The sequence below is a fragment of the Eucalyptus grandis genome, chromosome 6 (assembly GCF_016545825.1).
Source record: "Eucalyptus grandis isolate ANBG69807.140 chromosome 6, ASM1654582v1, whole genome shotgun sequence".
Classification (NCBI taxonomy): domain Eukaryota; kingdom Viridiplantae; phylum Streptophyta; class Magnoliopsida; order Myrtales; family Myrtaceae; genus Eucalyptus; species Eucalyptus grandis.
The window spans coordinates 466,880-493,491 of NC_052617.1; the positions used below are offsets into that span (position 1 = coordinate 466,880).

Genomic DNA, 26,612 nt, shown 5'->3' on the forward strand with positions numbered 1-26,612 from the left:
GTTGAAAGGCGGCGTGTAGAGGCTCTACAACAATATGCAAGTAATCAGAGAGGCGGTCTGCTTAAATTTGCTCAATTAAAACCCTGGCTGCAGTAACACATGCGAGAGGATTGAAGTTGATCTTGGGGAAGGAAAGAGGAGAGCAGCAACCGACAGTGGCTATGGCTGCGAGAGCCATTTGACTCGGCCGCTGGCCTTGCGGTATTTATGTCATACTTGGCAAAGGGCTTTGGTCTTCTTTTCTTTCTCCTTGACATTGATTGGTTGTGCACAATATGATATATATTAAAGAAAATAACACGTACTAACTAATTATGTAATAAATTTTTGTTAACCAGTGTCACAAGGCAATGTGACTTTATCATGTGGTGGTGTGGCTTCGGCAGAAAGAATTCCACATCGAAGAATTGGTTTCGTCTGGAGTAATTAATATATTTTAGTTTGGCCCATATATTATAAGTTTAAGATTTTGAGTGAAGCTGTATCTAGTTGAATGTTGACCATGACTATGAATAGGGATAAATATGGCAAAGGCTGCTGCCTGCTCAGGCAATTTCTGAACTAGTATGCAGTGCTCCATCGCTGCTCTAGTACTCTCTCCCGTAGCAGATGCAAAAATGATTCAGCAAAACTACAGTAACCTTGAGTTGGTATCACTATTTAGTTGATAGGAACTACCTTTAATTTATTATAAACAACAATATCATGTAAGCATGATTGACCATTAAGAAATGAAAACCTTCCTAGCATAGATTGAGACATGATCAGTCCAAGTGCAATCCTCTTACTAGAATTCTTGTCGCCCAGTCTGGTGGATCAAACCCAACTCAGGAAGCAAAAGACCATGGCTTCTTCACTGCCATACTCAGAAACAACAGCTAAGAGAGAGAGAGAGTCACAGCTCCGTATGGCTCTTGGAAGTCCCCCATCACCGCCGAACATCGTCTCCGGAGCCTCCAAAAGGCTCGGTGGCATCTCCGTTGATGGTGAAGGCTGTCTCATCTGGCTTGAGTCCCGTCCTAATGAAGCAGGGTACATAACTACACGTACCAAATATTTTTAATAAGAAGGACGCACTAATTAAACTGAGTATTCGGGCAGCATAGATGTGTAACGATTGTCAGGTTGTAATTTATATGGTTTTGTTAGATGAATGAGTCTCGAGAATTTTCGGGAGTTTACTGACTTATGGATAGTTATACTGGCTATTAGACGCTCTGTTCTTGTGAAAGAACCAGAAAAACCAGGAGATGAACCTGTTGACATTACGCCAAAAGAGTTTGCAGTGCGGACAGCATGTCATGAATATGGTGGTGGTGCTTTTTGCATTTCGGGAGATACTCATGTTTTCTCGAATTACAAGGATCAAAGGCTGTACAAACAGTCCTTACACCTAAAAGGTAAGCTCGGTAGTTGCTGTAATGCTTGTTGAAGGTCTGCTTCCTGTGGGATTTTATATTGTAGTATTCAGTCTCTTCACAAGAAGTTTACACGTGGATTTGGTAGCTCCATGCTTAGATCTTTAATGATGGAAGACATGTTGAGATATGATTGGAAAGGATAAAGAACTGAACTTGAAGCATTGAATATGCCTCTTTAGAAATGTTGCGGTGAAGTTCCTTTCCCATTTAATTTCTCCATAGTCTGTAAAATACAGATTTAGTTAACTTCTGGTAAGCGGTGACTCCGAGGGAAGCACAATTGCGATGAAATGTTGTGGCCTGGAATTGACAAAACCACTTGGATTTTCCTAATTCAAGTTTTGCTTACCAGAGCTTTGTGCTTTATAGAAGTTTTTATAGAGCAGTACGCCATTCATCAATAGGCATCACAATTCTCTGTGGTTATATACTCTGTTTCTCCTACAGAATCTCTTCCATTGCCAATTACTCCAGACTATGGGGGGCCTTCAGTTTGTTATGCAGATGGAGTTTTCGATAGTAGATTTGGCCGTTATGTCACTGTAAGGGAAGGTAAGTCACTCTTTTCAGGAGCTTATTTTGTTACTCATACTTATTGGGGACTATAAGACGGGCACTTTCCTGATTGGAAATAGATCGGCGTGAGAACAGTTTGAATCCAACCACTACGGTTGTAGCTATTGGCCTTGGCAAGAAGGATATGCAAGGTAAATAATTGTCGGACGTGCCACATTAGTTGTTTGCTGCATTAATTTGTTCGTTACATTACCAGAAACTTACTGATTTCCTTTTATCTTTTTCCATCCATTGTGTTTTCGTTTTATCTCGTGGAATCTAGATCCCAAAGTATTAATCAGCGGCAATGATTTCTATGCCTTTCCTCGGATGGATCCAAAGGGTGAAAAGATAGCATGGATCGAGTGGGGTCATCCCAATATGCCATGGGACAAAGCAGAGCTCTGGGTTGGGTACATCTCAGAGGCTGGGTATGGAGATTGATGTTCTTTTTGATCGGTTGACCACCTCATGTCCATTAGCAAAGCCATTATCACTTACATTGTTGCAACAACTCTCACTTTTACAACAGACGTTTCAATGTGACCTTAGGTGCACTGTCATAGTAGTTTGTATATGGAGTTTGAGAATACTCTAGAACATATCGAGGAAATGCCAGGTAATATATTCTTTAGATAGAGTTTAGGTTTAGAGAACCCCAGTGCATTGCCTAACAGGTAATTTTCTTATTTTTTTAATACATAGAACTGACCATGATCACCATCTGTAACCATGTTGTTGAGCTTTGAGTGGTCGCGAAACCTTTCATCTCACGTGGCACATTAAACTTCTCACCTTAGCCAAGAACAGCCTGGCTAATGGTGAGTGTGAACCCAGTGAATTGCAATTTGTAGTGCAGTACTTATTGCACTCTTTGCATTTTCCAGTTGGCTTAATCTGATCAACTCTTCATTGTTATTATTAAGACACATATGTAACCTTTCCCTATAATTTATTTGTGTGCTATATTCACATCATTGCCTTATCACATTGATTGTCTTAGTACTTCTATGCAGAGATTTTATAAGCGTCTCTGTGTTGCTGGTCATAATCCTAAACATGTCGAGTCACCAACTGAACCTAAATGGTCTCCAGAAGGTACTTCTACTTTTTGGCTGCCAAATTAAATTTTGGAATTGCTGCAAAATTGATTTCTCATTCAATTATACAAGTTCGTTTGTCACCTGATGTTTTTCAATGCTAAAGAAATGCAAGGTTGTAATATTGCTGTGATGAGGTTGAACAAGAAAGGAGCCTGATCCCCCAGAATTATTATTGAATGTTAATTGGCCTATTCCGGATTTTAGCTAATCTGCCTGGAAATTAGGGTCATCCTGATTATTATTTTTTTATTATGTTGCTTTCAGGATGATCTGAGTATGTTGTTCTTATTTTTACGTCTTGAGAGGATGATGTTCTCCAGTCTTTTTATTGGTATTTCCACATTATAATGTCCCTCAAACATATGTAGTCTACGATATGCATCTGGTTTTATCTGGTATGTCTCTGCTTAATGGTAAGGTGATTTATTTCATTCATATTTGCGATTTTCTTCCTTTTCACTCTGCTCGGATGATTGAGTTCAGGCTAAAGATATTTTACAGTAGAAGTTGTGGGTATATAAATATTTCATGGAAAACATAAAATGAAATGTCAAAGTTAAGTGGCTTGAAATTGTGGCAGATATTATATTGTGCTTTGAATACGTGCAGGTGAACTATTTTTCATTACTGATAGACAGAATGGATTTTGGAATCTCTATAAGTGGGTAAGTACTTGTTATCTTAGCCCTGGACCGTTGGCATTCATGCTTATCGAATTTGAAAAGTCTAGATATTTTAGGGGCTTCATGTCATTAAAGATCTTTCATAGCGACCATGCCTTATTGTAGCCATTCCAAAGCGGGTTTTTAAAATGCTGATTTATGCTGGAAATTTGATTGATCTCCTTAATTTCCATATCAAACTCCATAAGAATTCTGACTGCATCAGTCAAATCGTGAGGACTTTGGAGGTCACCCTGTGAAAACTATAAATGAGGAGAAATTATTATAGTCTGGATTTTATGCAGGTGACTGAGCCATTATTACATATTTGAGCCTCTTGAACTGCCATTTGTGCGATAATAGCTTCATCGATCATGGTTTTGGAAAGGAACTGATTTATATCTTCAATGTGCTTCATGATTCAACAGATTGAATCTGCAGACAAGGTCCTGCCTCTTTGTCCATTAAATGCTGAGTTTGCAAGGCCATTATGGGTTTTTGGCATGAATTCTTATGAAGTCATTCAGAGCGATGAATAGAAAACCCTGATTGCTTGCAGCTACAGGTGACATTTTTCTATGTGATGATCTAACGCATTAACATTATCCTTAAAGCAAATTATTGTATGATTTCTCATATAAATTTATTGAAAATCAAGGCAGATGGGAAGGTCTCATCTTGCTATTATTGATGTTCTTCAGAGTTCATTAGTGTCGCTCGACATTCCATTCACGGACATACAAGACATAGTATGTTCAATACCTTCATTATGATGAGTTGCTGTAACTATTTTTCAAGCTGATGGTTGGGTAAATTGTGCACTTTCTGCTTTTGCAGACTGCAGGGAATAATTGCCTTTACATTGAGGGTGCGTCAGGAGTACTTCCAACATCTGTGGCTAAGGTGCTTGCAATACTTTACCTTAGTAATCTCCTCATATTTGATGAAGCGTGGACAGTGCCGCAGTAATTAGCATTTCCCATTCTTGTCATGATTTTCTCTTGTTTATGGTCTGCAGGTGTCTTTCAATGATGATAGGTCAGAAGTCATTGATTTTCAGATAATATGGTCATCTTCACCTGACAGTCTGAAATACGACTCTTATTTTAGCTTTGCCAGAGCTGATTGAATTTCCAACCATAGTTCCTGGTCAAAATGCTTATGCGTACTTCTATCCTCCATCTAATCATTTTTATCAAGCTAGTCAGGAAGAAAAGCCCCCACTGTTGTTAAAAAGCCATGGTACCGGAAATATTGCAACTCAGAATTTGTCATACTTGAATTTACCTTGCCAACTCTATATTCTTTCGTTGGAAATTAGTATCATCAATGTTTTTGTGTAGATCTACTTATAAATAAGTGTTTATGTAATCATACTTAAAATTGCACAGGAGGCCCCACGCGCAAAACACGAGGGGTTTTGAACCTGAGTATTCAGTACTGGACTAGCAGAGGATGGGCCTTCGTGGATGTCAATTATGGTGGAAGCACTGGTTTGTCTCTAAAAGAAAAGTTTCTGCTTCATATCTTTATCTTGATTTCTGCAAAAAAAAATTCTGACTTTGGTTGGTAATGAAGCACCAATACTATTTCAACAGCGCTATGCTTTATTCTCACCAATTCCTCATGGAGTTGGTTTAACATAAATGGCTGCAAATGTTGCTAGCTTTGGCCCATCATTTAACTGATCTGCTTCATTGCTACTGAAAAATGTCATAAAATTTTTGTTCAAGGTTATGGCAGAGAATTCAGAGAGCGGCTATTGGGTTGCTGGGGTATAGTTGATGTTGATGACTGTTGTAGTTGTGCTGAATTTTTGGTAGGCAACTTTCAGCTAGTGCTCATTGGGTTGTGGAATACTATAAATATTTCAGTATGGTGAAGTTGCTTTTGTCATCCAGGTGGAAAGTAGAAAAGTGGATGGCAATCGTCTATGCATCACTGGAGTCTCTGCTGGTGGGTATACGACCTTAGCTGCCCTAGCATTTAGAGAAACTTTCAGAGCTGGAGCATCACTCTATGGTGTGAGTTCATTTACTTTATAGTCAGTTTCAGAATAGTTAAATTCACCATTCGGCACCAATGTCGGGGAACTGGCTAATTTCTTGGGCGCCAGAGGGAGGTCATTTTTATCTTACCCTGACAAAGCCTACAAACATCTGAAAGAGCTGTGGACCATAACATAATCATTGATCATTTTTGGTGACTCTCTTGTTGCTGGTGAATGATATAAAGCATCTTCATTGTGTCTTGCTATTAAATGGATCTCCTGGAAAGTCTACTGGAAATGGCCGACTGTTAAGAACATTAGTATTATGATCTAGGAACTATCATAAAGCATATTTCCATAACAGTTTGGCACTGTGCATCAATCATAGTTGCTGTTTACTTGGAAGTCAGGATACTTAAATTTCCCCTTTTCTTTTGGTACATCTGGAGATTCATTTATAAACTCATCATTATTTTATGGATTGAATTTTCACAATGTTATACGGGGATAGTTTCCAATCGGTTATTTTGATGAACAGGTTGCTGCTTTGAACATGTTGAAAGCAGAAACACACAAATTTGAATCTCATTACCTCGACAATTTTGTTGGTAATTTAGATGAGCTTTTGTGTGTGATTCATCTCTACCCAGATAAGTCCTTACACCGATCCTCCATTCGTTGCACTACAGTATCTGAGAAGGATTGCTATGAGAGATCGCCCATAAATTTTGTTGAAAAATTTTCTTGCCCCATGATTCTATTTCAAGGGTTAGAAGACAAGGTACGCAAGCCATACTCTTTCCGATGGTTCCCTGCCCCTCTCCTGTTGCTCCCCAAGAATTTGAGAAAGTAAAGAAAGAAAGGAAAAGGGGAAAAAACTCCAGTGTCAAAACGAGGGTCCTCTTTTAATGTCCTAATGTATAAAAGGGTGTCAGATAAGTTTGACATTCTCTTTTCGATTGGTAGGTAAATGGTCATCGATGGCCTTCAGATTGTTCATCAAATCTGTGGCATTTCAACAACTTTTCTGCTTGGCGGTTTGGCAGTTTGGCAGTTATCTAATATCTACTACCCCTTGCAGGTTGTACCGCCAGATCAGGGTCGCAAAATTTATGCAGCGTTGAAGCAGAAAGGTCTGCCTGTTGCATTAGTGGAATACGAAGGTGAGCAGCATGGTTTTCGCAAGGTAGTGTTCTTCTTGAGTCTTACATAAGCAAAAGTCATTTGTTGTATGTCCAACGCAGGAAATTGACATGCAATGTTACGCAGGCTGAAAATATCAAATTCACTTTGGAACAACAGATGCTGTTTTTCGCACGCTTGGTAGGACGCTTTGATGTTGCCGATGAGATCACACCAATCAAAATCGATAACCTTGACTGAGCTTGTCTCATGAAGGTGGTGATCTCTCCTCTATTGTTAGTAATTTGTTGGCATCTGAGAGGAGGATTGAAACCTTGCTTTCTACTGTCTGCAATTGTTAATCACAAGATGCTGTGCCACGCATGACTTTGGAATGTGCATGCAACATCATTTTATGTCCATCATGCTTTGATAATTGGCCAGATTGCAAGTGTGAGAACTGGCTTCATAATTAAATCGCGTCAATTGCCCATTATGCTTAAATATGACGGTCGATTTTTGTGTGACCTCCTATTTTTCACTAATTGCAAATTGAGTTCACTTTTGTTATTGCAGAAAGGGCTACTGGTACCAGCAGGCCGCAACAAGTCCATTCCCTTCGCGGTGCCCAACTTGGTATTACCCATTTGGGATACTGCACCAGATGCGGTATTGATCTGTAGTTAAATTCGGAAGCTGGTGAAAAATAAAGAACTGCAAAATGAAATGTGAACTTTGAAGTAGGAGTTTCAATATAGTTGGTGTTGTAACTTTGCTGTGTCATAAGACCATTTTATGTCAGATTTCGGATACCCAATATGGCAAAGGGGCCGAAACTTCCATTTGGGTCATTCCAAACAGGATCAACTTCACTTATCATCAAACATAATATTCTTGTGAAGATTTTGGTTGTTTCAATGCCGCGATGTGTCTTGATGTTTGAGTTTTTGGTATCCTGCTTCTTGTGCTTTATCACCCGGCATGTATCATAAGCTCAATTTCAACAAAAAACAAGAGCTTCAAGTTGTAATTTCTAGAAGAACCAAGACTTTGTCAAGTTAGACGGCTGATCTATAGTAATCTTTATGGTGGATTTTTGTTTGCCTTTTCCTGTTCGGGTGGAAGCATGTGATATGTTAGGTGTTGAAGTCTCCCGCTTCTAGAAAGTCGACGGGAGTTCTATCCTTCCGACCATTTTTTTCAACAACATATTTTGCTGACGCCAAGTGCTGAGATTAAATAATAAGTAGAGAGTCAGCTTTTGCAATCATCAGCAAGTTCTTTTTGCCCTTTTTAGAGTCTTTTTCAGGATTCTTAAACGTACCATTACTTTCGCAATTCGATTATGAGTCGACACTGAAGATTTCGCAACCAGGTTTGTGCCGAAACATGCAGGACACATTCAAGAACTCACGAAAGGTGCAGAGGGAAGTATCGGGGATGTGTCATATTCTCTGCATTCAGGTTGCTAGATTGGTAGGTATAGCAACAAACGCAGCGTGAAAAATCAAACAGGGGATTTCATCACATGGTCTAAATCACATGTTTCACACGCGCAGTGTCTGATAGGACATTTCTATGACATGGTTTCATTTCACTAATTGAGATGGGGATGGACGGCCTCCAGATTTTCACCTGCACACTGCACCCTTTAGTGGGTTGCTCCATGATCCCCGACTCCGAGGAGCCTCTGCTCCAGGTTTCCGATGCTTAGGCCACGAAACAATAAATCCTCAGTTGGCGGTTTAATTAAGGGTTTAGAGATCTTTGTTGAAAGGCGGCCTGTATAGGATCTAAGACAATATGCAAGTAATCATAGAAGGGACATTAACCCATCTGCAGTGGAAAAAAAAAAATTAAGAGCTCAATTGATCATTGAAAGAACAGGATCTTCTCCTTCATCATACAACATATACGAAAACATGTTCCTCACGTAAAGAACTCTACACTTATCGGAACAAAGAAATTTTCTTTACATAACCGAAGGGAAAACAAGCGAAGATGAAAACAAAACTATGATTTCCAGACGGACAAAACAATCGTATTAAGATGAGATTTCATTGCCGATACAAGGACCCGAATCCGTTAGCCAGGGCATGGACGGCGGGATTGAAAGCCAGCCTCCCCAGGATCCCCTGCTTGTAAGGAAGGAAGGTCTTTCTCTTCAGATCGTCCGAGACGGCCTTGTTCACGGTGTAGTGCAGCTCGTGCGCGGAGACCGGGCCTCGCCTCCGCGATATCGACCCGGTGGGGCTGTCGATGGAACGGAAGCTCGCGTTCCTCGCCGCGTCCTCCTTTTTCCTGAGCGCACCCACCGCATACTTCCTGAATGGATCCTTGTCTGTAGCCCGACCCTCCGATGCGCTTCTGAACAGCAAAAAGTCCTTCAAACTCCACTTCTTGGACGACCCTTTCGACGTAGCCGAAGCCGAAGGACCCGGGAAACAGGGGGGCTTGGACGTCGGCGTCTGCTTGGTCAGCTGTTTCTCTTCTTCATCCCATGGATAGGCAGATACCCTGTACGGGGACAGCGACCGGGCCGCTCTCCGGCCAGAATTGGAACCTTGCAACCTCCCTCTGCCTCTGGCTTGGTGGGGCTCTGCGCTCCTCCTAGCGTTCTCGATCGCTGCTTCGAAAGGGTCGCTTTCTTTCCTCGCTCTCGATGAACTCCTGCCTCTGGCTTGCAATCTCGGACTCTTGGGCGATGGCGCGAGCGGGCTCCTCGGAGGGGTCAGAGCCGAGCGGTTGCTCTGTAGCCTGGGCGGGTGCTTGAGCGGGTGCTTGAGCGGGCGGATTTTCCCACCGTCGAAGAGCTCCTCGGCCGAAAGAGACTGCCTCTCGGAGTCCTTGCTCAAGTCGAAAGCGAAGTTGAATCCATCATCACCATCATCTTTATAATCAACTGGTTCCCTACCGAAAGTCTTCGGCTGCGGGGATTTCGGAGTGCCGGGCTTCTCTTCCCAAACGAATGGAACAGTGGCCGAACACGAAGAAGAAGAAGAAGGGTCGCTCAGGTTCTCCGAGGAGAACTCAGCAAACTCGCGGTAGAAGTCGGCCACCCGAGCAGGGCTGGTCGGAGCGCTGAAGAAGTAATCACCAAAGCGCTTCGGCGTCGACGGAGCACTCACTTGCGGCGAGGAACGCGCGCTGTTGAAGTCGAACTCCATGCTCGGCGGTATCATCACCTCCATGGTGAAGACTTTTGGCAAAAGCTCCCTTGACAGAGAGAAAGAAAGAAAGAAGGAGAATTATCGCTGAGACTGGGAGATGGGGAGGGAGAGAGAAATTATATGAAGGGGTGGGGAGAGGAAGCAGGAGAGAAAGAACAAAAAGAGGGGTGGAGTAGAGATTGCTGACCCACGGAAGTCAAGATCAGGAGCCGCCACTTTATACTTTTCTTGCTCTGATTTGCGTCTGCATGTGGATGTACATTGTGGGCTGCTTTCTCGTTTCCATTGAATACCCATGATAACGCGACGGGTCTGGGTTGTGTCCTTTTGCAGACCATTAAAATATGCTGCCATCTATCTTGGTGACCCACCCATCAACGAGGCTGAATTTTCCTTGCGGCAGAAGGTTGGAGACGTGGACGTATGTAATTGTACAAGAGGAGAGAAGGAGCAGATTAAAATTTAAGGGAAGGAAAGGAGTGAGGTAAGGGTGAAAACAATGCGTAATGAGTGGCATCACCCGGGTTGATCTTTCCCTCTCTTGTTTAGCTTCCACGCATGAGTTGAATAGAAATCATGCGGTCAAAGGAATTGATTTTTATTCCTGAGCTTGTGGTGATCTGGTGGTGGCTTGGAGGGTAAGGGAAAGTTTTCTGGGGATGTGGGGAAAAGGGATGGCATGAGATGTAGAAAGGCTGCAGGTTTCTTAATAAGGCAAAAGGATAGACCGAGAGATCTTGTGAATGGACTGTTGGCTTTTGGAATGATGGGGGCAAGGGTCTCTTTTCGATTGATGTTGGCCCATATCAAGGCAGGCGCCATGAGTTATCTTGATTGCCACTCACTAAACAGTAACTTTTCAACAGTTTATTGGACCCTTGTTTATGGTACTGATGCTGTCCCACATGCACTTGATATATGTAGAAAAAGTTTAACAAGTTCATTTTTATTTACATGTGTTATTTTGAATGTAGCAACCAATTCAATCTCGTCATGTGAGGGACATAAGCCAAACATATTTTTACTAGGATTGGAATCCTCTAAAATTAAGGAGCTGTCACAATTACCTCAAACTAATGTAAACTTCTTAAAACTTTATGGATTTTCACCAGCAAACACAAAAAATCTAGCATACTCTCACCTCCCCTCTTTTGCTATCACCCACCCCTTTGCCATAGCCATGGCACCATGCCACACTCGAATACAGACTGCACTATCTCACACCCTATTGCCGTTCCTCATCTTCCCTCTTCATCTCTTAGTTGATTTATCTCTTGGTCCATTTCCACCCCCAGCCCCTATGTTCTAAGGCAAGGGGCTTGCTAGTGCGATAGTTGTGACCATAGAGTTTTTTGTGCCATGAGAAGTGGCGGCCCATCCTTGGGTGACACTGGATCTGGGGTCGCTTGAGGTTGGCGACCTGGAGGTCAAGGCCTTAATCTAAAGTGTGGTGACAACTCCAAGAGGGAGAGAGGGGATACATGTGTGAGTTGTATTAGAGAAGTCCTATATCGAATAATTGATGTGGTGTTGAGCAATTAATATATTCTAATTGGCACATAACTTATTAAGTTTTTGAGTGAATGTGGGTTCAAATGGATATATTAACGGGTTCAGATTTGGGCTTTTTCTTAACGATCTCCTTAGGTCAAGGAATCAAATTTCTACCGCACGCTCCCAAAAAATGGTATCATAGCCGTTGGTTGCGATTTCTAGGAAGGTGGGCATTGTGGTATAACAATGTGGGCCCATAAGTTGATGCAAATGAATACCTAGACTAATGGAGAGCAAACCTAACACTGGAGCTCACGCGTGAGGGGAAGATTAATAGGATCTCCCCAAGTAAAAATATCAAGTTTCTACTATGCGCTCTTAACAAATTGGTATAAAAAAAAAGCCTATGGTTGCAGTTTCGATCAGATGAGCATTATGATGTAGTAACGTGAGCCCATAAGTTGATGTAGAAGAATATATTAATTAAGGAGAAGCAAAACTAATACATGAGCTTAGAGAGATTGTTAGGATACACATGTGAGTTATGCTAGAGAAGTGCCACATCGGAAAATTGATATGATATTGAGTAATTAATATATTTTGGTTAACACATAACTTATTGGCTTAAGCTTTTAAATAAAGGTAGGTCAAATTTGATATATTAACAAGCTCAGATATGGGCTCCCTCTTGATAATCTCCTTAAGTTAAGGTATTGGACTTCTTCTATGTGCTCCCAACAAATATCTAAATTAAAGAGGGAGCAAACCTAACACCAAAATATCAGGCTTCTATTGTACGCTCCCAACAAATTGGTATAAGAGCCCATGGTTGCAGTTTTTAGGCAGGTGGGCATTGTGATATAGCAATGCGGGCCCATAAATTGATGTAGAAGAATACATAAATTAAGGAAGACCTCGGTAAAAATATTGGGCTTCTATTGTACGCTCCCAACAAATTGGTATAAGAGCCCATGGTTGCAGTTTTTAGGTAGGTGGGCATTGTGATATAACAATGCGGGTCCATAAATTGATGTAGAAGAATACATAAATTAAGGAAGAGCAAACTTAATACTAGAGCTTACATGTGAGGAAGAGATTATTAGGATACATATGTGAGTTGTGTTAGAGAAATCCCACATCGAAAAATTGATATGATGTTGAATAGTTAATATATCATAGTTTTTTTTTTTTTTTTTTTATCGGTAATATATCATAGTTGACACATGACTCATTAGCTTAATTTCTGAGTGAAGGTGGGTCCAATTGGATGTATTAACATATTTGAATTTGAGCTCTCTCTTAACGATCTCTTTAGGTTAAGGTATTGGATTTTTGCTCATGCTCCCAACAAAACGGTATCAAAGCCAATGGTTGCAATTTTTGGGCAAGTGGGCGTAGTTATATAACAATGTAGGCCCATAAGTTAATGTAAAAAGAATACCTAAATTAAGGGGGAGCAAATCTAATATTGGAACTCACATACGAAGGGGAAATTTTTAGGATCTCCCCAAGTAAAAATATCGAAATTTTACTATGCACTCCTAACAAATTGATATCAAAGCCCATGGTTGCGGTTTCTAGGCAGATGGACATTATGGTGTAACAACGTGAGCCCATAAGTTAATGCAAAGAATACTTTAATTAAGGGGGAACAAATCTAACATTGGAGGTGATACGTGAGAAGGAGATTGTTATGAGAGTTGTAAGAGATAAGTCCTACATTAGAAAATTGATGTGGTGTTGAGCAATTAATATATCTTAGTTAACACATAACTCATTGGCTTAAGTTTTTGAATGAAAGTAAGTCCCACAAGATATATTGACGGGTTCGGACTTGGATTTTCTCTTGGAGATCTTCCCAGGTGAAAGTATTGGGCTTCTACAGCGTGCTCTCAACACTAATAGGCCTAACGGTGAGATGCATCAATTTCTCGATAAGATAACTTAAAGGAAGAAAGCTGTTAAAAAAAAAAAACCCTCAACTTTGCCCACTATGACACATTGACTCAAAATTATATTTTGCGACACCAAAAACCCTTTACTTGTACCCGTATGATATATTTACCCTATTTACCTTAAACTTATACATGTGTAACATATTTACCAAACTCTTTTTTGTGACATCGAAAACTCTACATTTTTTCCGCGACACCAAATTTTGTTGTAAATACATCACATAATACAAGTTTATGATTTTTATATCACAGAAAAGGTTTGGACTACATTTATAAGTTTGGGGTATATGTGTCACATAGGGTATAAATTTGGGAATTTTGGTGTCACAAAAATAGGGTAAATATGTCACAACGGATATAATTTAGTATTTTCGGTGTCTTTTACTCTAAATTTAATCAATTATTCTTTAATTTTAGACTATATCAATTTTTCTTGGCAATGATGATTTATTATCAATGCAATTATCTCTTGTTCTCACATGTCTACAGAAACTCGAAGAAAGAGAAAGGATTGTTGGCCAACCACAAATCTTGTTTGATAACTTGAGTAGCCACTATGCATCATTATGGTGCTACAACTCTCAAGCATAGAGAGGTACTTCGGGAAAAAAGGAGAGAGAAAAAGGAAATGAATCATGGACAAGCACAATCATTGATTATCACCGACTTGACTTATTGTTTGTGAGTATAGTATTCCATATAGATTTGGCCCTCACAAAGCAACTTCCCTAGGAGATACCTCATCCTCACAAAACTTCATCCAAGTGGTCCTTGTCAAGGAAGAATATTTTGCTTGTACAATCCTACAAGTTGTTCAAATCTCTAAGAACTTCAACCGTATCAAAATTAGAAAAATCAATTAGTAAACATACTATTTGAGATCGACATATAAGGTTGATATCGGTAAGGATGAGATTGTTCCATGAATGGTGTAGTTGGCTCAATGCCATTGCTCGTTAGATCATATGAGATATGCACTGAACTCATGTGTTATTGATACAGGTAAGATTTTCAATTTTCTATAAGCATCTTGCCTGGTAGGAAGCTGTGAAAGTGACCTATAAGTATAGGTTTGGTCCAATAGTGATTAGTTTAATGTGGACTATTTCCAAACTTGCACAATAGAAATTACATGACATCATCGGTTGATAAAATTAACCAAGCTGGAATAAGATAAGATGCATTCACACATTTATCATATCGGGAGTTGGGAACATGTGCTTAATAAAAGAAAAGACCTAAGTGATCGGAATTGTCAAGACTTCTAGAATTTGGACTTCTTACATACATGAACGAATATTCTCCATTAGAAATCATTTAGTTTCCTCCCAAGACAGCTGTGTCTGGTGTAAGTTTCTGACACAAGTGGCCTTTTATAGGCGGAAATCTGTTTCTAGAGATGGTTATAAAAATATGTAGAATATTGGAGAGGAGGAATCTGAATGTTATATGCCTTAGAAAGTAAGAAAATCATATATCTTTGACCGTGAATGCATTCAAATTCGCAAAAAATAAATAATTTAAAATTTATTTTTAAAAAAATGATCGCTTGTATCATTTAAAATAATTAGTTAATGAAATTTTTTTATTAAATATTTTTACGAAAGATGAACAATTACTTTTGGAAAAATAATTTACAAATCATTCATTTTTCACAAAAAATATCGCGAGAGTTCTTCGTTCCAAACAAAATAATATATTTGTTGAACTTGCCTAGATCCTCTCCCTTAGCTCCAGGCCGAGATGTGCAATATAAGTTTAATTTCTATACTTTTGATCTCCAAATAGAATCATAGTTCCCTTTATCCTTTGACAATTTCATTGATGAATAACAAATTCTTGTATTCATTAATCAGAGACCTAGATTGGACAAGGGAAACATAACCTAAATGTATATAATGTTATGCAAGATATACAGTGTCAATTTCATTTATATTTATTTTTTAATCCCAATTCCTTGGTTCACTAATTCCATTTGTATCTTTGTCTTTCCTAAGAGGGGGGAATACTCTCTCCATGTTTTATATCCTGGTGATCCTAATATTTAAATAAGAACTGAGATGGAGTCTTTTAAGGAATTGATTAGGTCCCGCAGTGTTTGTGGTATGATATGCTATTTCTTTGTTGGGAAAAGTATATAATAACCCTAAAATTGATGTTCGAAATGCATTTGAGTACCTAACTTGTTGGTTGGTGCAATCAAATCCAAACTTATATTCAGAAGTGCAATGAATTCCTAAACCTTTTAATTAATATGTTCTTAGTTTTTAATTAAACTACACTTGAATTGAACTTTTATTGAGAAAAAAGCTACTAACGGTGTCACAATTTTCATAAGGCGTGCACTTTCGTGATAATATTTCAAGTGTTCATTTAAGTGTTATAACTATTGAAACCAATCACTTCGATGGCATCACCAATTTTCCTTACCTAATAATCCCACATCGCATCATTTATATATTAAATTATTTGATTTGACTTGCCAAAAGTTAACGTAGGCCCTGTTTGGTAACCAATCTAATAGTAATTATTTCTATTCTTTTGTGCTCCAAAACAAAATATGAATATAAATCTATTTGATAATGTTTTTGTTCCCAGGAATAGATTTGGAATAGAATCAACAAGTAAAAAAAAAAATTGCTTTTTTGTTCCTTGGAAAAACTTAAGAATCAAGTAATTTTTTTCTTCCTTCTTTTCCTTTTCTTCTCCTTCTTCTTCCTCTAGCTAATCGCCAATGACCTTGCTAGAGCCTTACTGGTCCCCAATGAGGCCAACCTCGCTTGGCCATGGTGAGGCCAACCTCGCGATGGCTAGGTAAGGTCGAGCCTCACCAAATCAAGGCCGAGCTCACCTAACCACTAGTGAGGCTCCCCTGAGACTGCAGATCTTGTATGGCTGCTAGTTGCCGGCCATAGCCAAGGCTGGTGATCAACTAGAGGAATAAGAAGAAGAAAATGAAAAAAAAAAAAAAAAAAGATAATAAAATTATTAAAAAATTAAAAGAAATTTTAAATCATAAAATAAATTTGATGGTCCTACTAAATGCATTTCAATTCTAGGAATAAAAATTTTGTACAATTATCAAACACTTTTTAATGCTCAAAACCTCATTTGAGGAACAAAATCAAAAAAAAATAATTTTTAAAAGTATAAATTATTCTCAAGAACATAATGGTTACTAAACGCACCTGTAATTTTTCGACATAAAAATTGCCGATGCCGTTAAACTTATTTGCTTTTAAAAGTTATGGCACTTATATTAATGCTTGTAACATTATGATACTAAATTGCCCATCATGTGAAAGTTATGGTAACATTTGTGCCATCTACATTGTTGGGAAGGCACGGATTTTTAATAACCAGTAATATAGAAATACGACGTGGAGGATCCACGCAAAATAAAGACAAAACTCGAGCGTGCGTGGGTGTTGGATAAAGTTGTCGTTGACCATGAAAAGTATATGGCGATATAAAATCTTTTTCCGTCATGTAATTATGGTCGGCCTTGCGTAGCTGAATGAAGAAAGTACAGCTGCAATTTTTTATGCCGTCAAAACCCTGGCACACATAGTGATTGCGCCCGACAGCTTTAAAAAACGAAACGGCGTAGGTTGGAGATCACCTATATACAAACTCCATGAGTAACTCCTCCACGCTATTCGCCTGACTTGATTGTATCGTTGCAGACTGCATAAAATATTGCAGAGAACAGGTGGTCGCAGATGAGCCAAAAAGTTGAAAATGATAAGAAGAGCTGAAATAGCCAACGTTTTGTGCATGGCGTTGTGGAGACCTCTAAGTTGGCGATTGGTTCTTGTACTTATGCAGAACGTCGAGAAGCAGTTTGACATTACCCCTCCTGATGACCATCCAGAAACACGTCGAATCTTTCCAGTAGCTGCAGAATGTTATGGGCTTGGATGGTCGAGGCTGAAATTTGATAATGCGTATTTGTCTAATGGTGCTTGTAACGACCCAGTTGGGGTATTCCGTCGATCCGATGTTTTGAATCAAAAGTCAAGCTTGTCCGGCCACTTGCTTTGAGAGATTGCCGTACTGATATTGCACTCGACAAGGTGATTAAAGAGCGGGGAAATGAGGAAGATGAACAGTTGAAAGTGGGTAGAAAAAACAACCGTGAGGGTCTTTGATCTTTAAGTGCATGCGAAAAGCAAATACTCGTGCATAGACCGATAATGGAGATTGAAATTGCTCGCCCAGAAGTGTACCTTGCTCGTTGATGTTCGGGATTACGTGCGGGGGCGAGAAACATAAGCCAAAGGGAAATGATCTGAGAAATCCAATAATAAGTGATGATACACGGTTTTTGCTAAGCTCTCGGAGACTAGCTTGAACCTCTTGTGGAATTTATCAATTGGAAAAATGACAAAAATGATGGTTGAACTTTGGTCCAATATGCGATTGTCATCCTTGAATTTTTAATTTGTTCAATGTGTTATGTGAACTTTGATCAAATGTGCAATTTTATTTCTTGACTCTTTATTTGTTCAATATTATCCCGAAACTTTGATCCAATATTCAATGTGATTACGAAATTTTGAACATCTTCATAGAGTCTAGATACTACATTAAACATTTATCAATAGTTTATGGATTACATTGAATAAATTAAAGGTCTAAAGAACAAAATAAAACATTGATTTGAAATTTAATGAACATATTATATATTGGATCAATGTTCAGAAATAATTTGTTCTATCATCCCTTGTCAATTTGCACGCCATAAGCAAAGAAGCCTCCTCGGCTTGGCCACGGGAGCTGGGAGTGGTGCGTGGCGGCCCAATTGTCATCATAACCCTCCGAGGACCGGCTAAACCGTGCTAACTGCTATGAGCCTGAAGTCCACCACATGGGCCCTGCCGCTTTCGCTTGGGCATTCTTCTCTGGACGTCAAATCCCTTTTATGGACTTCTTGCCTTCTGGGCCTCGCTAGATGGGCCAAGGCCCAATAAAACGGTGTAAGTTCTAAGTTGTGGCCGCACCGCACCTATCGATGAAGTGGAGAACAATGACGCATGAACTTATATGGTTCGGCAACTTTGCCGACGTCCACAAAGCTATGTTGCCCCGAACAACCAAAGTTTCGGACAAGAAAACGTGCATTTCTTGCCCGACACCGACACCTCGAACTCCTCAATTCCGAAATTCAACAATTTGCAAATAACTCAATACCTTAATTGGCGGATCAGATTCGTTAGAAAACACACGTGCATTCAATGTGGCATCTAGAAAGTTAATCACAAATCTATCACGCCATCACTTCATTAAAAGTTTGTCATATTACTATCAAGTACGTCAATTACAAACAAATGGAAGTTTACTTTAGTGGATGACTGTAATTACTATGTAGGTCTGACCACTATTGAGTTACAATTTAAGTAGTACCAATACCGACACGCGATATGTGACACGATACGACACGACATGCCGACAAGCCGTTTATTAGAAAATAGAGAATTACGATATATTGGAACACATTGTATATTATATATATATATATATATATATATATATAATTATAAATATATTATTTTATAATTATTTCAATCAAATTAATCTGATTCAAATTCACAAATAAATAAATAATAATAAAATCCTATAATAAATTTACACTAAAAATATTAATCCACCATTTATTAATATCCTTCATTGTTTCATTTTGACAAATTCGACTCCATTTTAATAAATTCATAAAACTTGGAAAGAGAAAAAGAAGAAGAAGTAATTCATATTCTAGACTTGCATGAGATGTGTAAAAAAAAAGAAGAACAAACTTGAGGATAAATTGTATATCACAGAAAGTGAGAGTTAAAAGAGAAAATAAGAAAATATAGGTTTTTTTTTTTCCCCTAATTTGTTACTTTTATAATTAGTTTTTACTTTTTTCACATATATTTGACCTTTCATTTATTGAAAATTTTTAAAATTAACATTGCATGTTAGAATCGTGTGCCGGAAACTTGCATGTTGAAATTTTGACTCGAGTGTCGAAGAGTATCAAAAAAATTGACTAAGTGTCCGATTTTCCGACACGTGTTAACCGAGTATCGGAGAGTATTGGATATGTGTCGAAATGTTCGACACGATACAAAAACTCTCGGAGAGTGTCGATGCTTCCTAAGTTATAATAGCGGATTGCCGACAGAGGGTGAAGGAGAGTCATTTTCACTTGTCGAACATGGACATCTCCATCGTTTGGAAGATAACAATTCCCTTCGAGGCCATGATCTATCTTTCCGGTTGGAACATTATCCCCACCCTCAATGGCAAGATTCGATTTTAGACACTGAAAACTGTTGAGCTTTAACTTAACTGTTCATATAGTGTCCCATGGAATTTGTGTTGTCAGTATTTGATGGGCTGGTGGTCATGGCTACAGTCCGATCTTTTCTTGAGAAGAAAGTGATGAGAGATGAAAGAACACCCTCAAGTACTTCCATGGCAGCTTCTGGGCCTTTTATCTTTTGTCAAAGTCTCGTGGTGACCGACAAAAGCAACTTCTAGCGCGGTGTGGTTTAATTTGATGGAGGTGTGAACGGTTTTAGGGTTATGCAGAACTATGGGTAAACAGCTAAGTTAGGACCACTTGTATGAACGGAATTTCTCCAGCATGTGACGCGCCTAAACATTCCAATAGGCCATCCTTCAAAGCATCCTGATTTTCAGTAGCAACTGCAGTCGATTCTCCATCTCCAAGTGTTGGTCGATTGGTACGTTAACCAGGCGAAAGTGTGTTGCCGTGTGATGCATTTAGGTTCTCTCGCTGCAGTTGCTGTTCAAGCCACACCCGGTATTCAGATCATGCTGCTAAGTGGAAATTGGATGTCAACTGTAGTTTGTGCTCTTACCATGCACGAATAAAAGCTGGAATGCGTCAACATCACGGGGTTGGTAAACGGTCATCAACACTGATCAAGTGACCCGTTCCACTGGGAAGATCATGGCTAGTGATTCCGGGACCACTGAGGATACCTAATGCCTCACCAGATTGCAAATGCTTTCTTCAGCAGCAATAGCTGTCCTTGAATGCGAGCGTCCATAGAAAATTTCCCCAATGTCTTATCTTATCCCTCTTTTTGCCTCCATTTGCCCGGTGCTGTCAATGCAAGTCTCATTTACAAACGTTGCCAGACAAAGGAAAGCGTCATTACTATTCAAACCTAATGTTCTTTAATGCCCACAACTTCCCATTAAACCCTTCGGTTTCATTATGTGGTTTGTTGTCATTGCATTGAACTGAAAGTGATGTAACACTAGTGCTGCTAAAAAAGTCAACATCTGTCCCTGAAACGGACAATTCATCACTGATTGAGGCGGTTGACATCTGCTTCGAATGCATAATCGCCTATGACAAAACTAACATGTACATGCAATGTACTCCTGTAGTTTTCATCTTACGTCCCTTCAGGATTAGTCGGATTAAGGCGTGGTGTGTGAATGGGGTCTTCTGGTATGCTAAACCGGGAACCCAAACACAAAAATAAAAGTAGGAAATAGAAAAAACAGACATACAAGTGTTCATTGATCCTAGAATTAACATGGTGTCTTCAAGTCATTGCTTTTCAATATTCAAGCATGTTCAGAACATCGATCCCGGCATCATTGATTATTTGCATTTCCTCCCATGATCCATTTACAAGAAGCATACTCTGGCTGAAGAATTAGTTCCCGAGATTTACGAGAACCAATTATAACTTTAACTGCACTATACATTATTGACACAGATTGTGCGAAGAACCTATATTGAGGCTAGCAAATTAATAAAACCAAAACTTATTGTGTGTATAGAAGGTACCTAAAAGTGAAATCATAGGGAACAACCTGAACAAACTTTGAAGGAACATTGCTTTTTCCCATCTCAAGAAACTTGATTGCTTGTTTTCCTAGTTCACTGGGTAACTGAAGACAAATCCAATCGAGCAAGGAGTCCAAGTCCTTGGCAAAGTCAAGCAGATACCAGTCCAGCAGCTTTGGGATCACAAATTTCTCGGCAGAAATTCCGACTGCAGCCTGCAAATAGTCTCTTTTCGCTGCTTCAAGTTCATTCTCCACTTGCGATGCCGTGTAGACTCGCACCTTCATTCAGAAAAAGGTAATAATAAGTAAGAACATAAACAAGCATAAGATGCAGATGCCTCAAGGTGAGAAGAGATTATTTTACTGTAGAAATGTGCATGTAACGAACTAAAGCGCAATGCTTGCGTGGAACAAGAGAACCCAGAAAAATGATAGATGCAGGACTATAGCAGATAAGAATGGTGGCTCTATTCCATGCATTAAACCTACAGCAGGAGATGACCAACTTCCACAGGAAAGTGCGAAAGTCACCAATGGTTCAGATAACTCCAATCCAAAGATTCTTCTCGCTGTCAATTCCGCATTTTTTGTACCCTTTGTGGAGGTCTGGAATCAAGACCAGGAAGCTTACTCAGTAGAATTCAAAACCAAAACATGACCTTCATGAAGGTAAAATGGATGTGACTCACATATTTTAAATGGTAAGGAAGTCTGAGGATGAAGTGTTCGATTGTTATGCCGTTAAGAAGGTGTCCTCCAACATTTATTGTTGCCTAGACAAAAATTTGGAAAACTGAATGTAAGTCACCGGCTGCTCAGATCAAAGGTCTTCATAAGCTATTGCTCAATTCACAGGCGAAATATGTCGAAACAGAAGTAAAGATAAATCAATTTCTTTACATGATTAATGGATTTTATTGGCACTTCATTGCTCATGGAGAATTCTAAAGGTTATACCTGCTGCATCAGCGCAACAACCACGTGGGGACTTTCTGATATTCCATGTTCGAGGAATGCCTGGAAGAATTCAACAATGTCGATGGTCATATAAGAGACTTCATGCCAAATGAATTATGATTATCAATAAACTTAAATTTGATGAGAAGCAAAAAACAAAGACAGTGTAATAATCGCCATGAATACCCTTACATACTTTCATCATGCATGAATTATAAATGTTAATCCAGAATGCAAGCTTCTCCTGGTGAGTGAGATTCTCCAACTTGACACGCGCAAGTTTTCCGAGGAGGACTCTGGAAAATCAGAAGACAAAAATCTCCTGTTACATCGACAAATGTCTGTCAAGAAGATGAGAAATCAATCGACTTCGATTAGTGATGACTCACTTTAACCTTTGCTCTAAAAATACACAGTTAGTCGTTCTGTTTGGATTGATTGAGCCAGCCTCAATTGAATAAAGATGCTTATATGGGCCAATATCTTTCTTTCTATACTCTGAACGCGTGCCATAGGGATCAAGGAAGTCCATTTCTGCACTGCCCTCCTCCGACATAGTCGTAGACAAGAATGATGAAATTTCAGCTGTAACCCTGCTCTTCTTTGAGCTCTTTCTCAAGAATATGCTCAACAGGCACTTCAAAACATTCTCGGAGATTTTGTTCGGATTTTCATCACCTCGCACTCCATCATCAGAATCTGTTCGGTTCCTTGCTTTTGCCTTTTCTAGGTCTGTTGCTCTACTCTCAAGCTGGACATTCAGAAACTCCATATTCAATGATCCACAGAACATAAATAACGAGAGCTAGGCTGTTGTAGTTGAACATAGTAATGACAAGTAGTAAAAAAACTAGACCTGTGATTTTTGAGTCTCCAAATACTTCTCTGCCAAGCCATTATCTACAGGGCGTCCCTTTCTAGCAACTTTGGCTCCATGGGTTTTATGTGCGGCAGATTCCTTCTTGTCAATTGTAGAATTAGTGCATGCTTGCTTATCTTCCCCACATGCATCTGCTGAAAAGCAACAGAGATGAATGAGATTAACGCTCTAAGTTCCAGCAATGCATTCTTGTAGAGAGGTGAAGTTAATTTGGGAATCCGAGCGCACCAGGGCGAGACAACAAGTGCCTGGTTCCAGAGGGCGTGGAGCCGCCAGCAATTTGAGCTTGGACTCTGGGCCGTTCAGGTCTAAGATTCTTCATTGGGTTTGGTCTATGCAAATCAGATGCTTTGTCAACAATCTTCCTCTTGGATGATGAAATGTACACGGCTTCCTGATATAAGTCCTGCCTGAAATGTACCACCTGTTCTTCCAGCCGCAAAACCTCCTCTTCCAATACAGCAACCTCGGCCAGGAGTTCTAGAGTCTAAAATTCAGAAACCAACACACAGTTTATTCATCACCATAATCAAACAGTCACATCAAAATATAAATCCACGAAACACGAAACGTTAACTAACACATGTTGGGAGATAAGGGGGGAGCCGAGGCAGAGTTCCTAAAGGTCTTGTAAAAGCTCTCTCAAGAGCCCTGTGAACGTTCTCTTCATGTCTGAGCTTCTTCTTCAACTTATCCACCTGGAAATTAGAAATTTCACAAAATTGGTGATTTTTATTGCGAATGACTAGAGTCATCAAACAAGAATTTGTGGAAACAAAAGCTCAGTACAAGATGTATACATCCTGTTGCAGCGCCAATTTTCTCTCTCTGCTCAATTTTCGCTGACTAGCAGTTGACTTCGTTGCATCCACAGATTTGGTTGCCAACATTTCCACCCTCTGCTATCCAATAATTAAAGAAACGATGAGCTTCTTCAAATGACAAGAAGATAAACTAAAAGCAGAAGTAGGAAAAACTAAAAATTGACAAAGATTCAGACATTATCAGAGAGCATTAAGGAAATGGGTCACCTTCAAATTTTTAATGCCTGGGAATACATACATCAGCTAAGCAAAAGAAGATAGAAAAGTCGAGACTTTCTGGAGGAAATTTGGAATTTGGCAGAAGATTCATACAGCAAGCAAGGAGTGAACAGGAGACGAACCGATGAAAATGACAAGGAAAAATTGAAAAGCATTTTCCTAAACTACAACGTATATAAAGTCAATCCCCGATTCTCATGAAAATGAATGCAATTCACAAGCGGTTCAGTTCCTCGAGCCTCGTCCTTAAAGACAGTAAATCCATCTTTCCGGGGTAAAAACCGAGAAAATCGACGCTAACATAGTCGAAAAGCTAAGCACTTTGCTTGTTGCTGCTATCCAACCCGTGTTTCAAAATCACCACTGAAAAGAAAAATCATTACAACATCGACATCAGTTGCCGAAGGAACGGAAATAAAAAGCTTTCGGGAAACTGTGGACTTTACTCTGCCATGCTTCGCTGGAGCTCTCGTTGACTGCTGCAGCCTACTCCCTCCTCCTCCTCTAACATTCATCGTCATGCTCTTCGCAATCCGCGCTCTGAGGACAAGAACAACATTGGGTCAGTTTCACTTCGATTCTATAATGGAAAAAGCTTTCGCTTTTCCGTATCCGTGTCGGCATTGCATCGAGCCAAGATCGAACCTTTGAGGATAAATCCCATCCAACAGACAGGGGGAGCAGAGGCTGGAGTTCCAGGCAGAAGAGACAGAGGAGGGGAGTCTGAAAGTCAAATGGAGGAAGCACGACGAGGAAGATCCTACTTGAATACGTAGGTGGGCAGAAGAGGAGGAGGAGGATGATGATGATGATGAGGAGGAGGAGGAGAGATTGTGGGGGCTTTTCGCTGTGTCTTGTTATGCTTCGCTGGACTGGAAAGATTTATCGAATTCCAGAGAGAGAGAGAGAGAACAGAGGAGAGACAGAGTTCCCTTTTTGGCGGCAGGTTGAAAGTAAAAAAATCCTTCCCTTGTGCACTTCTCCGTTTAGGAAAATGCGAGGTTACTAATTAAGCATGCTTATTATGAAAGAATTTCCATTTTTAAAACGTCCATTATATTTATCGCGAAAAAGTTAGTGCCGATGGCGTTATTTGATATTTACAAAGTCCTTTTCATCGATAATAATATATAGAAGATATGTTATTGAGTTTCATTCACATAATTGATAAATTATTTATTGACACATATTCTACCGGTGCGATAGATGACAACATGCAATGCAAATGAACCCAAGAAAAAAAAATGAAATCTAGAGCGAATTTATTGGAATATGTATTTTAAATTGGACACTGTAATGTAAAGTTTCCAACTCAACTCAGACTCATAAGGATATAATGCCTTTCGAGCCGACCAACAAGTCGTCGATCATATGTTTCAACATGTCGTCGATCATATGTTTCCAATTTCTGATGTATTTTGCCAAATGATTGCCCCTTTTATGCTGAAACCTTTGATTGGACTATAAGAAACTTGCACATGCAAGGCATAATTACCAGCTAGATTGTCTTCTTGAGGATTCCTGGAAAAATTAACCATTTGTTTAATGGTGGGTTGACCGTGGAGGGAGAGTCAGAGTTCTCTACCACTATTATACAAATGAGTTTGCTTGCAGAAGAATCCGATCATATTGTCTTGTCGCAGAACGATGAAATTGGAAGTGAAGTGAGGGAAGAAAAGGAAAACAAGAATAAATAAATACATGTAAAAAAAAAAACATCTTGGGCGGTGTCTGAAGGCAAAAGCTACCAAATCACATGATTGCCAACTCAACATATCTAAATTGGCAAATTTCAATTCATCCCGTTTCTCTTTTAGACTATAGCGGCCACTATCAATAGAATTGGTTTCAGGATGATAATAATGATTTACATGTGTTCTTGAGATGTTATTAAGCATGTAAATTTGGATTCTTATGGGTTGCTTCGTGCCGCCCACCCATAAATACCAGAAATTTCTTTCTTTGAGGTGATTTTGCGTGTCCGGCCCACTGTTCCATTGCCTTACTGGGGATCGGATGATTTCGACTGCAGCCTGACTAAATGCTGCTAACACAGAATTAGGTATGCCGATGTGGAGTCAACAGCTCTTTCTCCTTGACCGTCATTAATCTAGGAGCAGCAAGTACGCTAAGAAACGGCATTCAATTCATGGGACGATGCTAAGTCCGAGCATGATCACAGCACGGTCCAAGCGAAATGGACATCTTCCCTGGAGCAGAAGCGTTCGTGGAGGAGCGAGAAGTCCGATTCTGCCGCTTCTGCAACGCGCATTAATGGAACATCTTGATTTCTATTTTTTTTTTTTTTTTTTGGGGGAGAGAGAGAGAGAGAGAGAGAGAGAGAGAGAGAGAGAATGTGTACTGAAATGTAATTGTCGATGGAGCATGCACACATGGAGGGGGAGGTGAAAACAAGGGCCGCCATGATGGCGTTTGCGACAG

General features: G+C 39.6%; 2 protein-coding genes and 1 pseudogene across 5 annotated transcripts; 1 reads left to right on the forward strand and 2 right to left on the reverse strand.

Moving 5' to 3' along the window:
- Positions 1–524: 524 nt before the first annotated feature.
- Positions 525–7,754, forward strand: LOC104451090 (annotated as a pseudogene).
- A 936-nt stretch (positions 7,755–8,690) lies between these two features.
- Positions 8,691–10,408, reverse strand: LOC104447754. Its single transcript, XM_010061461.3, has one exon. It carries the CDS (start codon positions 10,042–10,044, stop codon positions 8,911–8,913), a length of 1,134 nt encoding a protein of 377 aa, XP_010059763.1. The 5' UTR covers positions 10,045–10,408; the 3' UTR covers positions 8,691–8,910.
- A 10,631-nt stretch (positions 10,409–21,039) lies between these two features.
- On the reverse strand, positions 21,040–25,123 carry LOC104447753 (hypothetical protein). Of its 4 annotated transcripts, none has more exons than XM_039316100.1 (12): positions 24,816–25,123; positions 24,617–24,710; positions 23,928–24,026; positions 23,709–23,825; positions 23,356–23,614; positions 23,104–23,261; positions 22,637–22,998; positions 22,444–22,543; positions 22,248–22,307; positions 21,980–22,063; positions 21,822–21,896; positions 21,040–21,569 (listed from the first exon to the last, which is right to left on the reverse strand). In XM_039316100.1, the coding sequence occupies exons 2-12, from the start codon at positions 24,689–24,691 to the stop codon at positions 21,267–21,269; spliced, it is 1,692 nt and encodes a 563-aa protein (XP_039172034.1). In that variant the 5' UTR covers positions 24,692–24,710; positions 24,816–25,123; the 3' UTR covers positions 21,040–21,266. The 4 variants fall into 4 exon arrangements, with proteins under 4 accessions (XP_039172034.1, XP_010059760.2, XP_010059759.2 ...); XM_010061458.3 differs by having other exon boundaries at positions 21,780–21,896; positions 23,104–23,258; positions 24,816–25,121; XM_010061457.3 differs by having other exon boundaries at positions 21,780–21,896; positions 24,816–25,121.
- Between the last annotated feature and the right edge of the window lie 1,489 nt (positions 25,124–26,612).

What these genes read in the sequence shown, in the direction of transcription:
- LOC104447754 (XM_010061461.3), bottom strand. Translation starts at nt 10,044, where the DNA reads ATGGAGGTGATGATACCGCCGAGCATGGAGTTCGACTTCAACAGCGCG.
- LOC104447753 (XM_010061457.3), bottom strand. Translation starts at nt 24,691, where the DNA reads ATGACGATGAATGTTAGAGGAGGAGGAGGGAGTAGGCTGCAGCAGTCA. An exon ending in CCCCTTATCTCCCAACATGT is followed by an intron (nt 23,615 to 23,708) that starts GTTAGTTAACGT and finishes TCTGAATTTTAG; the next exon opens with ACTCTAGAACTCCTGGCCGA. An exon ending in GCACTTGTTGTCTCGCCCTG is followed by an intron (nt 23,262 to 23,355) that starts GTGCGCTCGGAT and finishes GTTGCTTTTCAG; the next exon opens with CAGATGCATGTGGGGAAGAT.